The sequence below is a fragment of the Hypomesus transpacificus genome, chromosome 6 (assembly GCF_021917145.1).
Source record: "Hypomesus transpacificus isolate Combined female chromosome 6, fHypTra1, whole genome shotgun sequence".
Lineage (NCBI taxonomy): Eukaryota > Metazoa > Chordata > Actinopteri > Osmeriformes > Osmeridae > Hypomesus > Hypomesus transpacificus.
This window is the reverse complement of record NC_061065.1, coordinates 2,128,905-2,141,563: the sequence shown is the minus strand read 5'-3', so window position 1 is coordinate 2,141,563 and position 12,659 is coordinate 2,128,905. Positions and strand designations below refer to the sequence as shown.

At 46.0% G+C, this 12,659-nt stretch overlaps 2 protein-coding genes across 4 annotated transcripts; one reads left to right on the top strand and one right to left on the bottom strand.

Moving 5' to 3' along the window:
• Nucleotides 1-443: 443 nt before the first annotated feature.
• slc25a27 (solute carrier family 25 member 27) lies at nucleotides 444-7,012 on the top strand. 3 transcript variants are annotated; one of them, XM_047022405.1, is made up of 9 exons: nucleotides 448-959; nucleotides 1,305-1,502; nucleotides 3,785-3,869; nucleotides 4,093-4,215; nucleotides 4,323-4,435; nucleotides 5,592-5,676; nucleotides 6,001-6,093; nucleotides 6,528-6,630; nucleotides 6,921-7,012. In XM_047022405.1, the coding sequence occupies exons 1-9, from the start codon at nucleotides 839-841 to the stop codon at nucleotides 6,990-6,992; spliced, it is 993 nt and encodes a 330-aa protein (XP_046878361.1). In that variant the 5' UTR covers nucleotides 448-838; the 3' UTR covers nucleotides 6,993-7,012. The 3 variants fall into 3 exon arrangements, with proteins under 3 accessions (XP_046878362.1, XP_046878361.1, XP_046878360.1); XM_047022404.1 differs by lacking the exon at nucleotides 6,921-7,012 and having other exon boundaries at nucleotides 449-959; nucleotides 6,528-6,747; XM_047022406.1 differs by lacking the exons at nucleotides 3,785-3,869; nucleotides 6,921-7,012 and having other exon boundaries at nucleotides 444-959; nucleotides 6,528-6,747.
• Nucleotides 6,135-11,335, bottom strand: LOC124469236. Its single transcript, XM_047022407.1, has 6 exons — nucleotides 11,249-11,335; nucleotides 10,230-10,273; nucleotides 10,111-10,135; nucleotides 8,487-8,906; nucleotides 7,696-7,818; nucleotides 6,135-7,465 (listed from the first exon to the last, which is right to left on the bottom strand). Exons 1-6 carry the CDS (start codon nucleotides 11,263-11,265, stop codon nucleotides 7,264-7,266), a joined length of 831 nt encoding a protein of 276 aa, XP_046878363.1. The 5' UTR covers nucleotides 11,266-11,335; the 3' UTR covers nucleotides 6,135-7,263.
• Between the last annotated feature and the right edge of the window lie 1,324 nt (nucleotides 11,336-12,659).

Sequence of the window (12,659 nt, the reverse complement as noted above, 5' to 3'; positions counted from 1 at the left end):
CTGACTGGTTTTGTTATTTTCACTCTACATTTACACTTAAAGTTTAGTGCAGTGTTTGACGTGATAATTAAATGCTAGTGTGATAATACATGACCAAATCATACAAACTCATGATACATTATTTTAATGCAGGAATTTATTTTGAAATAGTATTTGCTGGTGCACATGTCATGCACTAACCTACAGTGGACGTATAGGGGCTATACGTCCTTTGCAGTGGACGTATAGCCCCCAACCCCCCCCCCCCCCCCCCCCCCCCCCCCTCCTGAAATGAACAAATGACTCGAAAAAAGATTCGTTCATTTTACTGAACGAGATTCAAAGAACCGAATCAGTAAAAAGAACCGAACTTCCCATCACTAGTCTGCACCGAGTTGTCAATTCCTTGTCACTCAAGAGACAAGGGGTTGGTTCTGGGACAGGTGGACAGACCAATCAGAGTTCACCTTTGCTGACCAGCGGACCCAATGAACTGAATGCAGGCGGTGCGTAGAAATGGTCAACATTGCGTGCTTCTATGTCTGGGACTTGTAGTTTACTTCAGTCCAGATATCTTTATTCAAAGCGGTAGGCTTTCAGTTGTTTTAACTACATTTCCGTTTTTTTGTGCGTGAATTCTTTTTACCGTGGAGCAAGGTAAACAACCGAACGGACACCGAGGACAGCATGTCACCTCGAGCGCTTAGTAGCGCACGTGTGGTAGCTTTACACTAGGCTAGCTCGTGCATGTTAGTCGGGTGGTTGAACAGCATTAGGTGCACGATGAGACGCAGTAGTACAGTGACAGAGATGCAGCGTTCCTCCGCTACTCTCAAACACGCGCAGGATTATTACTAATATGAAAATGGGTCAAAAGGAAGAGGGAGGGTTGAGAAGAGGGGAAGAAGGAGGGATATCCAAATGGCCACGGGTCTCAAAGTTCGTCTTGTCCGCGTGCGCAGCTGTCGTCGCCGAAATGGGTAACTCTGGAACTAACGCCAATAGTGCTTTTACTTTCCCCTGTTTTATCTGCACTGTAATATCAGTGGTTCGACTCATTTACTGCTGTAACTGATTGCTGAGCAGAGCTGGCCCAAGGCATAAGCGAACTAAGCGGCTGCTTAGGGCCCCCGTGGCCACCAGAGAGTCCCCAAGAGCACATGAAATTACGGCTTATAAAAAAAATTATATATATTATGATATTGGTAATTATACTAATTCGGAGGGGCTCCCAAATCAATTCTGGTTAAGGCCCCATAAAGGACCAGCCCTGTTGCTGAGATTAATTGTATTTACCCCCCCCCCCCCCCCCCCCCCCCCTTCAGTGACCTTCCCACTGGACCTGACCAAGACCAGGCTGCAGATCCAGGGAGAGGCGGCCCGCCATGCTGCTGGGGGGGGAGGGGGAGGGAGGGGGGGAGGTCCGTACCGGGGGATGATGCACACTGCCCTGGGGATCGTACGGGAGGAGGGCCTCCTCAAACTGTGGCAGGGAGTCACGCCCGCCCTCTACAGACACATAGGTACCACATATATCATATATAGTATAACTACAGACACATAGGTACCACATATATCATATATAGTATAACTACAGACACATAGGTACCACATATATCATATATAGTATAACTACAGATACATAGGTACCACATATATAATATATAGTATAACTACAGACACATAAGTACTACATATATAATATATAGTGTAACTACAGACACATAGGTACCACATATATAATATATAGTATAACTACTCACACATAGGTACCACATATATAATATATAGTGTAACTACAGACACATAGGTACAACATATATAATATATAGTATAACTACTCACACATAGGTACCACATACAGTGCCCTCCAAAAGTATTGGAACAGTGAGGCGAATTCCTTTATTTTTGCTGTAGACTGAAAACATTTGGGCTTGACATCAAATAATGAACGTGAGACCAGAGATCAACGTTTCAGCTTTTATTTCCAGGTATTTACATCAGGATCTGATGCACAACTAAGAAAATATCACATTTTGTTTGAATCCACCCATTTGTCATGTGATCAAAAGTATTGGAACAGATATACTTAAAACATATTTAAGTGAATAAGACTTAATATTTAGTTGCAAATCCTTTGCTTTCAATAACTGCAGCAAGTCTGTGACCCATTGACGTCACCAAACTTTTGCATTCTTCCTTTTTGATGCTTTCCCAGGCTTTCACTGCAGCCTCTTTCAGTTGTTGTTTGTTTTGTGGGGTTCCTCCCTTCAGTCTCCTCTTAAGCAGGTAAAATGCATGCTCTATAGGGTTTAAGTCTGGAGATTGACTTGGCCAGTCTAATACCTTCCATTTCTTGCCCCTGATGAACTCCTTTGTTGTTTTGGCAGTGTGTTTTGGGTCGTTATCTTGCTGCATGATGAAAGCTCTGCCAATCAGTTTGGTTGCATCTTTCCTTAAATTGGCAGACAAAATGTTTCTGTAGACTTCCGAGTTCATTTTGCTGCTGCCATCATGTGTTACATCCTCAATGAAGATTAATGAGCCCGTCCCAGAAGAAGCCATGCAAGCCCAAGCCATGACATTACCTCCACCGTGTTTCACAGATGAGCTTGTGTGTTTGGGATCATGAGCAGTTCCTTTCTTTCTCCAAACTTTAGCCTTTCCATCACTTTGGTAAAAGTTAATCTTTGTCTCATCAGTCCATAAAACTTTGTCCCAGAATTTTTGAGGTTCATCTCTGTACTTTTTGGCAAATTCCAGCCTGGCCTTCCTATTCTTCTTGCTAATGAGTGGTTTGCATCTTCTGGTGTAGCCCTTGTACTTTTGTTCATGAAGTCTTCTGCGAACAGTAGATAGTGATACCTTCACTCCTGCCATCTGGAGGTTGTTGCTGATCTCACTAACAGTTGTTTTAGGGTCTTTCTTTACAGCTCTCACAATGTTTCTGTCATCAACTGCTGATGTTTTCCTTGGTCTACCTGTTCGACGTCTGTTACTTAGTACACCAGTAGTTTTCTTCTTCTTCAGGACATTCCAAATGGTTGTACTGGCTATGGCCAATGTTTCTGCAATGGCTCTGATTGATTTTCCATCTTCTCTAAGACTCACAATTGCTTGTTTTTCACCCAAAGACAGCGCTCTGGTTTTCATGTTGTTTTCACCTCTGAATACAGTCTGCATAGACAAAACCTATCTTACCCAATCTGAACCTGAGTGTAGACATTCAGTGGTATTTATTGATTGAATAATGTATGTAATAGGACACACGTGGGCAACAAAACACACCTGTCAGTCACATGTTCCAATACTTTTGCTCACGTGACAAATGGGTGGGTTCGAACAAAAAGGTGATATTTTCTAATTTGTGCATCAGATCCTGATGTAAATACCTGGAAATAAAAGCTGAAACGTTGATCTCTGGTTTCACATTCATCGTTTGATGTCAAGCCCAAATGTTTTCAGTCTACAGCAAAAATAAAGGAATTGGCCTCACTGTTCCAATACTTTTGGAGGGCACTGTACTTAATATATATAACTACAGATACATAGGTACCACATATATAATACATATAACTACAGAAACATAGGTGCATAATGACATACACATCTGAATGTGTAAATGAGTGTGTGTGTGTGTGTCCTAGTGTACTCAGGAGTGTGTGTGTGTGTGTCCTAGTGTACTCAGGAGTGTGTGTGTGTGTGTGTCCTAGTGTACTCAGGAGTGTGTGTGTGTGTGTCCTAGTGTACTCAGGAGTGTGTGTGTGTGTATCATAGTGTACTCAGGAGTGTGTGTGTATCCTAGTGTACTCAGGAGTGAGGATGGTGACCTATGAGCAGCTGAGGGAGTCAGTGCTGGGCCGCTCTGCAGACAGCAGCTTCACTCTGTGGTGAGACACTACTTTCACACACACCTCCTTCACACACTACCTTCTGTGTGTGTGTGTGACCCTGTGTGTGTGTATGACCCTGTGTGTGTGGCCCTGTGTGTGTGTGACCCTGTGTGTGTGTGTGACCCTGTGTGTGTGTGACCCTGTGTGTGTGTGACCCTGTGTGTGTGTGTGACCCTGTGTGTGTGTGACCCTGTGTGTGTGTGTGACCCTGTGTGTGCAGGAAGGCAGTGCTGGGAGGCATGCTAGCAGGGGCTCTGGGCCAGTTCATGGCCAGTCCCACAGACCTGGTGAAGGTCCAGATGCAGATGGAGGGGAGGCGCAGACTGGAAGGCAAACCCCCCCGGTGAGTGTGTGTGAGGTCCCCCTGCAGGGAGCGGGGAGTGAGTGTGTGTATAAATAGTATACATGTGTGCATATGTCTTAACAGTGTGTGTGTGTGTGACCCTGCAGGGTCCGGGGAGTGTACCACGCCCTGGTGAAGACTGTGTCTGAGGGAGGGGTCCGGGGCCTCTGGGCAGGGTGGGTGCCCAACGTGCAGAGGGCCGCGCTGGTCAACATGGGAGGTAGGGCCACGCTGGTCAATAGCCATAGTGTTGAAACATAAGTTCTGTCAATTTCTTCAGTCAATTTCTCAAGATGTAAAAACAGGACTGTAACTTAGCAGGATTGATGCAAAGTGTTTTATTGGTTCTCAGGTAACAAAGATTGCCAATAGAACGTGAGCGTGATCCCGGGATCAGACTGAAGTTTTCTCCGGACAATTTAACTTATATAGTCTTCTCCCCATTGTATGTTAATATGGTACGATATTAGTTGGTTTCGTAGACATTAGGTAATCTTACCAAGCGGGTCCCTTGTCTCAGGGGATTCAAAACAGGTACTTTCCTACATAGACACTGCTTGAAATTAGGCTCTTTCTGACCTTGAACAGCCAGCTGCATTAGGCTTCTGGGCGTAAGGCCACAAATATGTCTCATAAGTTACAGCTATGCATCCTGGTCCTTTATGAAAGCATACACATGCTCCTCTCCCCCACTCATCCTTTCTGTGACAGTCTGTGACTCAGAGGCTAACGTCAAAACAAGACGCTGTCTCACTCAAATTCCAAGTTTTACACAAATCACAAAAATATGCTGACCCGCTGGCTGTCTTCACAATCGCCATATCTGTAAACACTGCTCTCCATTTGGATGTAGAATTGACCCTTTATCTTTAAAACGAATCGAAATCGCTTTCTCAACAAAGTCCAATGGTTGGGAATTTTTGGGGGTGGTATTTTTCACTCATAATCCAAGCTCCAACTTGCTAGAACGAAGCTAGAACGTTTCTATCGCGTTGTATCCATGCGTCGTTTCTAACGTGTGCTTACGTTGTGACGTAGGCTAGCACTGAGTACCCTTCGTTGACAGAAGATGCTTTTTGCCACAAAAACTTTGTAACATCCTAAACTGTGCAACGGAACGTAAATACATGCTGGGTGTGCTTTGCCGAAGGCTAGCAAAATTTGAATTTTCCATGATACAAGTAATACAAAAAAATAAACACTACAAAGGCTGTAGTCTTTGCGGTGTCTCGAGCCGCCTTTGCAGTTTCCAAAACATATAACATAGCCATATGTACTGTAACAGTGTAATAGCTAGCGTGCTGTAACAGGAGTAATAGGTGTAACAGCCACAGTACTGTAACTTGTGTATCACCTTCCATGTTTCCCCTTGTTAGATCTGACGACCTACGACACGGTGAAGCACTTCCTGCTCAGGAACAGCTCCCTGCAGGACAACGCTGCCTGTCACGGCCTGGCCAGGTACGCAGCAGACCAGGTGTACTAGACCAGGTACACTAAACCAGGTGTACTAAACTAGGTGTACTAGGCCAGGTACACTAGACCAGGTGTACTAGACCAGGTACACTAGACCAGGTGTACTAGACCAGGTGTACTAGACCAGGTACACTAGACCAGGTGTACGACCAGGGACACTAGGCCAGGTGTACAAGACAAGTTGACCTGTGCTTTTAACACAGAAACATGCATACACACATATGCACCCTACCCCCCTCACATACACACGTATGCACCCCCCCCCCCCCTCACACACACGCCCCCCCCCCTTCACTCACAACTTTCCAGCACATGCTCAGGTTTGGTGGCTGCAACCATGGGAACACCTGCTGATGTCATCAAAACCCGAATAATGAACCAACCAAGAGATATGATGGGCAGGTGAGTGAGCCAATCACAGGACAGAAACAGACAGACCTGTATATTAAACCATTTGTATTGTTTTTATCTTTACAAAAAACTACAGCGTATTCCATAATTACAACAACATATCTTTTTACCAGGTCGTACCATAGTAACAGCTTAACTACTGGATATGAAAAAGTGGTAAACGTTTACTTCATGTCAGTGATTAAACTAATGTAGCAGCTTCCTCTTTTAGAGATGAATTTCTGCATTACAACAACACCCACCCCCTTTAGAAAGGTGACGGTCATTCATATCCATGTGGTGGAGAATGAGAAGGTCTCTGGCAGACAGTAACAAAGAAACATGCCCACCCTGGATGGACAATAGTTCTACTCTACTCTTTTCTATTATATTCTACTTCACTCAGACTCTGCACTTCAGCAGGGTAACAAGTGTTTTGTCCCTAGGGGCTTGATGTACAGGTCCTCCACAGACTGCCTGCTGCAAGCTGTGAGAGGAGAGGGCTTTCTGTCCCTCTACAAAGGCTTCCTGCCCACCTGGATGAGAATGGTAGGCCCACTTCCTGTCTGTTTCCTGGGTACAGTAGGCCTACTTCCTGTCTGTTTCCCGGGTACAGTAGAACTACTTCCTGTCTGTGTTCATAAGTACAAACACAACATTTCCTAATGTACAGTGTTGCTATGTAGTTACATGGTAGCTAATGTAACTAATATACAGCCTTGCCCAGACACTCGTGTTGCACAGTGACGGGCTCAGGCAGAAAATACTTAATAATATGCGTTACAAAACTAGCCGTTTTATAATCCAGAACAGCAGTAACACTGATGTCAACTTTGCAGGCGCCCTGGTCTCTGACCTTCTGGTTGACCTTTGAGCAGACCAGGAAGGTCCTGGGAGTGGGATCCTTCTGAACACCAGCTGAGTCTGTCTTTTAAACACCATCAAAAGACTCAACAACATTCAGAACATGTACACATCTACACAACTACTGTACACATTAGAATGAGAACTGTATGTTCCTAATGCCAACTGTAAAAAATAGAAGCCATTTCACTTCAGTACATCTATGTTTAGGCACTGCTATAGCTTTAAACTAAATACAGATTTGTATAAACGTCTATCAAAAAACAACATTTAAATCAAATTTGAAAAACAAATAAAAAAGACTCCTGAAGTGTTTGGCTACTCTTGGTGTTCTTTCTTCACGTACGCGGCCAGGCATGGGAAGTAATGTGTCGCCGCCTTGCTCCAATCAACAGCTTTGAACTCCAGGGTTGCCGCGGCGTCAAAGATCATCCACCGGCCAATCAGCTTGGTGTACAGGACCATGTGGTTGTAGTGAGACGTGATCTTCCCCAGCAACAGGAACTCCAGTGTGTACGTCCTGATGTATGGAGACATGCATGTTTTATTGATCTAGCAGACGCTACGGGGGGGGGGGGGGGTGACTGCAATCTCTTGATATGCAGTCTAATGCTCTAACCACGACTCTGTTCATATCTTACCCCTCCCATACCCACCACAGCCTCGTGCTGGACTGAGAGGGGTAGTGTGGGTCAGAGGTCAGAGTCACAAGTTTATATCCCCCCACATTCTGAACGGTGAGTTGCTGACCTCTCATGGTCATCCGTAACAGAGAGGGGGGGGAGGGAATCCATGCGCCCATTGATATACACCAGGACCAGCTGAGCACTCTGAACCCCCAGCAGCTTCACGTCCCCGTAGGTCTGGAAGGCCCTGGAGAACACAGACACCAGCGATCAGGAGCCCGACACTTCATCTGGAGGCATCTGAACAACAGGTCCTGTTCTCAGAAGATAGTGTGCAGGACAGCCAGAGTACTGGGCCTGGTGGAGCAGGAAGAGACAGAGTACAGGGCCTGGTGGAGCAGGAAGAGAGCCAGAGTACAGGGCCTGGTGGAGCAGGAAGAGACAGAGTACAGGGCCTGGTGGAGCAGGAAGAGCCAGCCAGAGTACAGGGCCTGGTGGAGCAGGAAGAGCCAGCCAGAGTACAGGGCTTGGTGGAGCAGGAAGAGACAGCCAGAGTACAGGGCCTGGTGGAGCAGGAAGAGACAGTCAGAGTACAGGGCCTGGTGGAGCAGGAAGAGACAGCCAGAGTACAGGGCCTGGTGGAGCAGGAAGAGACAGCCAGAGTACAGGGCCTGGTGGAGCAGGAAGAGACAGCCAGAGTACAGGGCCTGGTGGAGCAGGAAGAGACAGCCAGAGTACAGGGCCTGGTGGAGCAGGAAGAGAGCCAGAGTACAGGGCCTGGTGGAGTAGGAAGAGCCAGCCAGAGTACAGGGCCTGGTGGAGTAGGAAGAGCCAGCCAGAGTACAGGGCCTGGTGGAGCAGGAAGAGACAGCCAGAGTACAGGACCTGGTGGAGCAGGAAGAGGGGAGAACGTACTCTAGTGTGATCTTCATCAGCCGGTCTTCAGACGTGGGGCTGAATCTGTCCTCGTCGTAGTGGAAGGTGGCCCACACCAGGTCTGAGAAGTTGGGCAGGTGGTCGCCGGGATAACCCCTGATTGATACGAATTGACTGTCAAAATTGCGGTTGTTACCACTCCGAAGGCTCAAGTTGATCAGCCACAACGCCTTTGCCTTGTTATACTCCCCATGATGCATGAAACGTAGAACTGCATTGACGGTTCGATCGGTCGAGAAAAGTTCCTGGATCTTGGGAAACTGCATGTCTAGGCAGTGAATCCCAGCTAAGAGGGAATCCAGAACACATGTGTTCTGGAACTGGAAAGTGTCATAGCTTCCTCCGTGAGCTACGTAGGAGCCCTCCCCAGAGACGAGCCGCTCCACCCTGTCCTGGGTCCTGCAAGAACCCCACACACATGGTTACACCTTCCACCTCCCTCTAACACCACACACATGGTTACACCCTCCACCTCCCTACAACATCACACACATCAGAATCAGAATAGTGTTTAATCGCCAAGTAAGTGATCACAAACAAGGAATTAACTTTGGTGGGCAGGTGCATACAGTGAACATTTAAACAAAGAACATTTAGAAAATGTAAAACAAAATAATATAAACTACTGGCAGAGCTATCCAATATAATATAAAAATACAATATAAAATAAAAATACAATATAATATAAAATAAAAAATAAAATAATATAGGCTAGCAGCGGAAGGAAAGAAACTGTTCTGGTGGCGAGAGGTTTTGGTCCTGATGGACCGTTGCCTTCTGCCAGAGGGGAGTGACTGGAACAGGGAGTGTCCAGGGTGGGAGGGGTCGGCCACAATCTTCCTCGCTCAACTCAGGATCCTCGAGGTGTGCAGGTCCTTGAGGGTAGGCAGATTGCAGCCGATCACCTTCTCAGCAGTGCGGATGATACGCTGCAGCCTGCTCTTGTCCTTGGCAGTGGCAGCAGTGTACCAGGTGGTGATGGAGGAGGTGAGGATGGACTCAATGATGGCTGTGTAGAAGTGCACCATCATCGTCTTTGGCAGGTTGAATTTCTTCAGCTGCCGCAGGAAGTACATCCTCTGTTATGCTTTCTTGGTGAGGGAGCTGATGTTCAGTTCCCACTTGACGTCCTGGGAGAGGATAGTACTCAGGAAGCGGAAGGACTCCAGTGTTGACTGTGGAGAACATGGTTACACCCTCCACCTCCCTAAAACACCACACACACCCTCCACCTCCCTACAACACCACACACACCCTCCACCTCCCTAAAACACCACACACACCCTCCACCTCCCTACAACACCACACACACCCTCCACCTCCCTACAACACCACACACACCCTCCACCTCCCTACAACACCACACACACCCTCCACCTCCCTACAACAGCACACACACCCTCCACCTCACTACAACACCACACACACCCTCCACCTCCCTACAACACCACACACACCCTCCACCTCCCTACAACAGCACACACACCCTCCACCTCCCTACAACACCACACACACCCTCCACCTCCCTACAACACCACACACACCCTCCACCTCACTACAACACAAGTCCTCAGCCAGCCTGGTGTGAGAGGGGGGTGCTCACCTGGGCAAGTCTTCCAGCTGAAGAGCTGCAGGAGAGGCAGGATGAGACGATAAAAGATTGAGTCGTTTGGTGGTTTAACCAGTAATTAAACACGTCAGACAACATGAAAACAAATGTACCTTCTTTGAAGAGGCGATCATACTTGGTCTTGAGGTCAGCGTCTCTGTTGAAGAGGAAGTGGAGATGTCTGTTTTATGTGTATTTTCACAGCCTTTTTGCATTGTGACAAACAACTTGAAGGCATTACTGTCAGTATTTTTCCTCCTCTTTATAAAAGTCACAACTGCAGAAGAAACACTTCATACAGGAAGTCACACTCCGTGCCCTGCACTGTATCTTTGAGCACTACATGGCCTTGATTTAGTTATTTAGCAGACACTCTTATCCAGAGCGACTTACAGTAAGTACAGGGACATTCCCCCCGAGGCAAGTAGGGTGAAGTGCCTTGCCCAAGGACCAAACGTCATTTTGGCACAGCGGGGAATCGATCCGGCAACCTTCTGATTACTAGCCCGACTCCCTCACCGCTCAGCCATCTGACTCCGCTCAGTTTTAATACATTCTAGTTTTGTTTTATATAGTAACTTATTTTTTATATAGTTGTTCAGTATTTTAGTAGTAACATAACTATAGATATACAGTTCAATAGTTGTTTAGTTTTAGCCAATATATTTAGATATAGATGTAAGACTTCTACTTAATCTTTAAAGAAAAGGCTGCCACTCCACACATTACAAACATTCAGCCACATCAAAGCACATCGCATGAGCCGTCCACCACTGTGATGGCAGCTGTGTTCTAGAATATTCTCCGTTCTTGATGAGAATCCCTTGTGAAAACATAAACTATCGACATTACATTTCGGTGTTCAGAGTCGTGAGGCTCTGGCGTGGGGGAGAGTAGATCTAGCTGATTCTGGTCCAAACTGGTCTATGCAATACGGATAGCATTAAGTGTTCCATGGCTAACATGCTAGCCTGCAAGGCTTGTTACTTCTAAACTTGTATATCTACATTTAGTCATTTAGCAGACGCTCTTATCCAGAGCATATCTACCCTACAGAAATGACGAAGATCCCTCCCTTCTGAGGAATGCACTTTAAGTATGATTGTAAATCACAAACAAAGAGATTACTAACCTTCTTGATAAAGACATTATCCGTCAAATTGACAGATGCTTCTGATGAAGACGCGCTTTCGCTCTACACAGCCCGAAGTCTTACCTCAAGAGGTGACATCACTTCCTCATGACGTGACATCAGCTTTGGCTTTGTTGGGGTTCTGTGTTGTGTCACTCGCTCGCTGGGGAAGTAGATCGCTCTCTGGGTAAAAGGTTTTCTAGATTCAAATACGTGAGTTAATCTTACTGATAAACTTCAAATCGACCAAGACTTTAAAAATCTTGAAATCCAAGCTGCCCTTCCCAGCTCCTTCATCTCCATCCTGAGATCCATGCCTGTCTCCTCCGTGCCCTCATGTTTACTTCTCAAGGCCTGTTTGTGCTTGTAACTTTGTTACAGAGTGAATCTCAAACTCTTCGACTCAGGAACTACATACCTCTCCTTCTGTCTGCTCTGACATACTCAGAAGCACGATCAACAGTCACTCGCACCAACTACTTATACTGTTATTTTAATAGATAGTATCAGTTCAATAAAGCGAAGCATATTAATGTACATATTTCCCTTCTTTAGTGTCCAGTCTTTCAGCGGGTAGAGACTAATGTGATGGGCTCACCTCCTGTCCTGGATCACGTCTTCATCTCAGTCCAGAGCGGTCCTGCTGTGTAGAGGGGGTTACACCCTTCCTCTGGAGGAGGAAAAAACAAGTTTTAGTCATGAGTAGCTTACATAACCCAGCGACTCAAATGACAGTTTCAGCATGATAACACGCTTTCTTTGGCAGCTACACTCACATAAACTCACACACACCACATGCATAGAGTTGTGCTTCATGTTTAAACAAGTCCTGTACCTCCTCCATCTCCGCAAGTTACATGACCTTAAAAGCCACGTCCGCAAGCCACGTGTTTGAGCCTGGCTTTAATTTGCAGACTGTATACTTATGAACATAAATAGCTTTCTAATGTTTTAAGTGGAGAGTTACAGTTAAAAGCCTAAAAAAGAAATTCAACTGACAAGCATAACACTAACTGTACCCAGGGCCGGCCCAAGCCTTTACGGGGCCTTAATCAGAATTGATTTGGGGCCCCTTGGCGTTGTTTATATATAAAAAAACATTAAACTGTAATTTCATGTGCTCTTGGGGACCCTGTGGTGGCCACTATGCAGTCGCTTAGTTTGCTTATGCCTTGGAACGGCCCTGACTGTACCGATGCACAACCACTGTGTTTCCCGATGTATGATGTTTTAAGTAGGCTACTACAGACTTGCAGTGCTGTAACAGGTAATAAACCTAAAATCTGCCCAACCCCGGAAATTCACAATCAGCACTGCATTACACAGAATGTAGCAGGAATGCAATATAAATAAATGATTCCTTACTTAGTATGAGGTTAACGTTTAAACCAGGCCTTTGGAAACTGCAAAA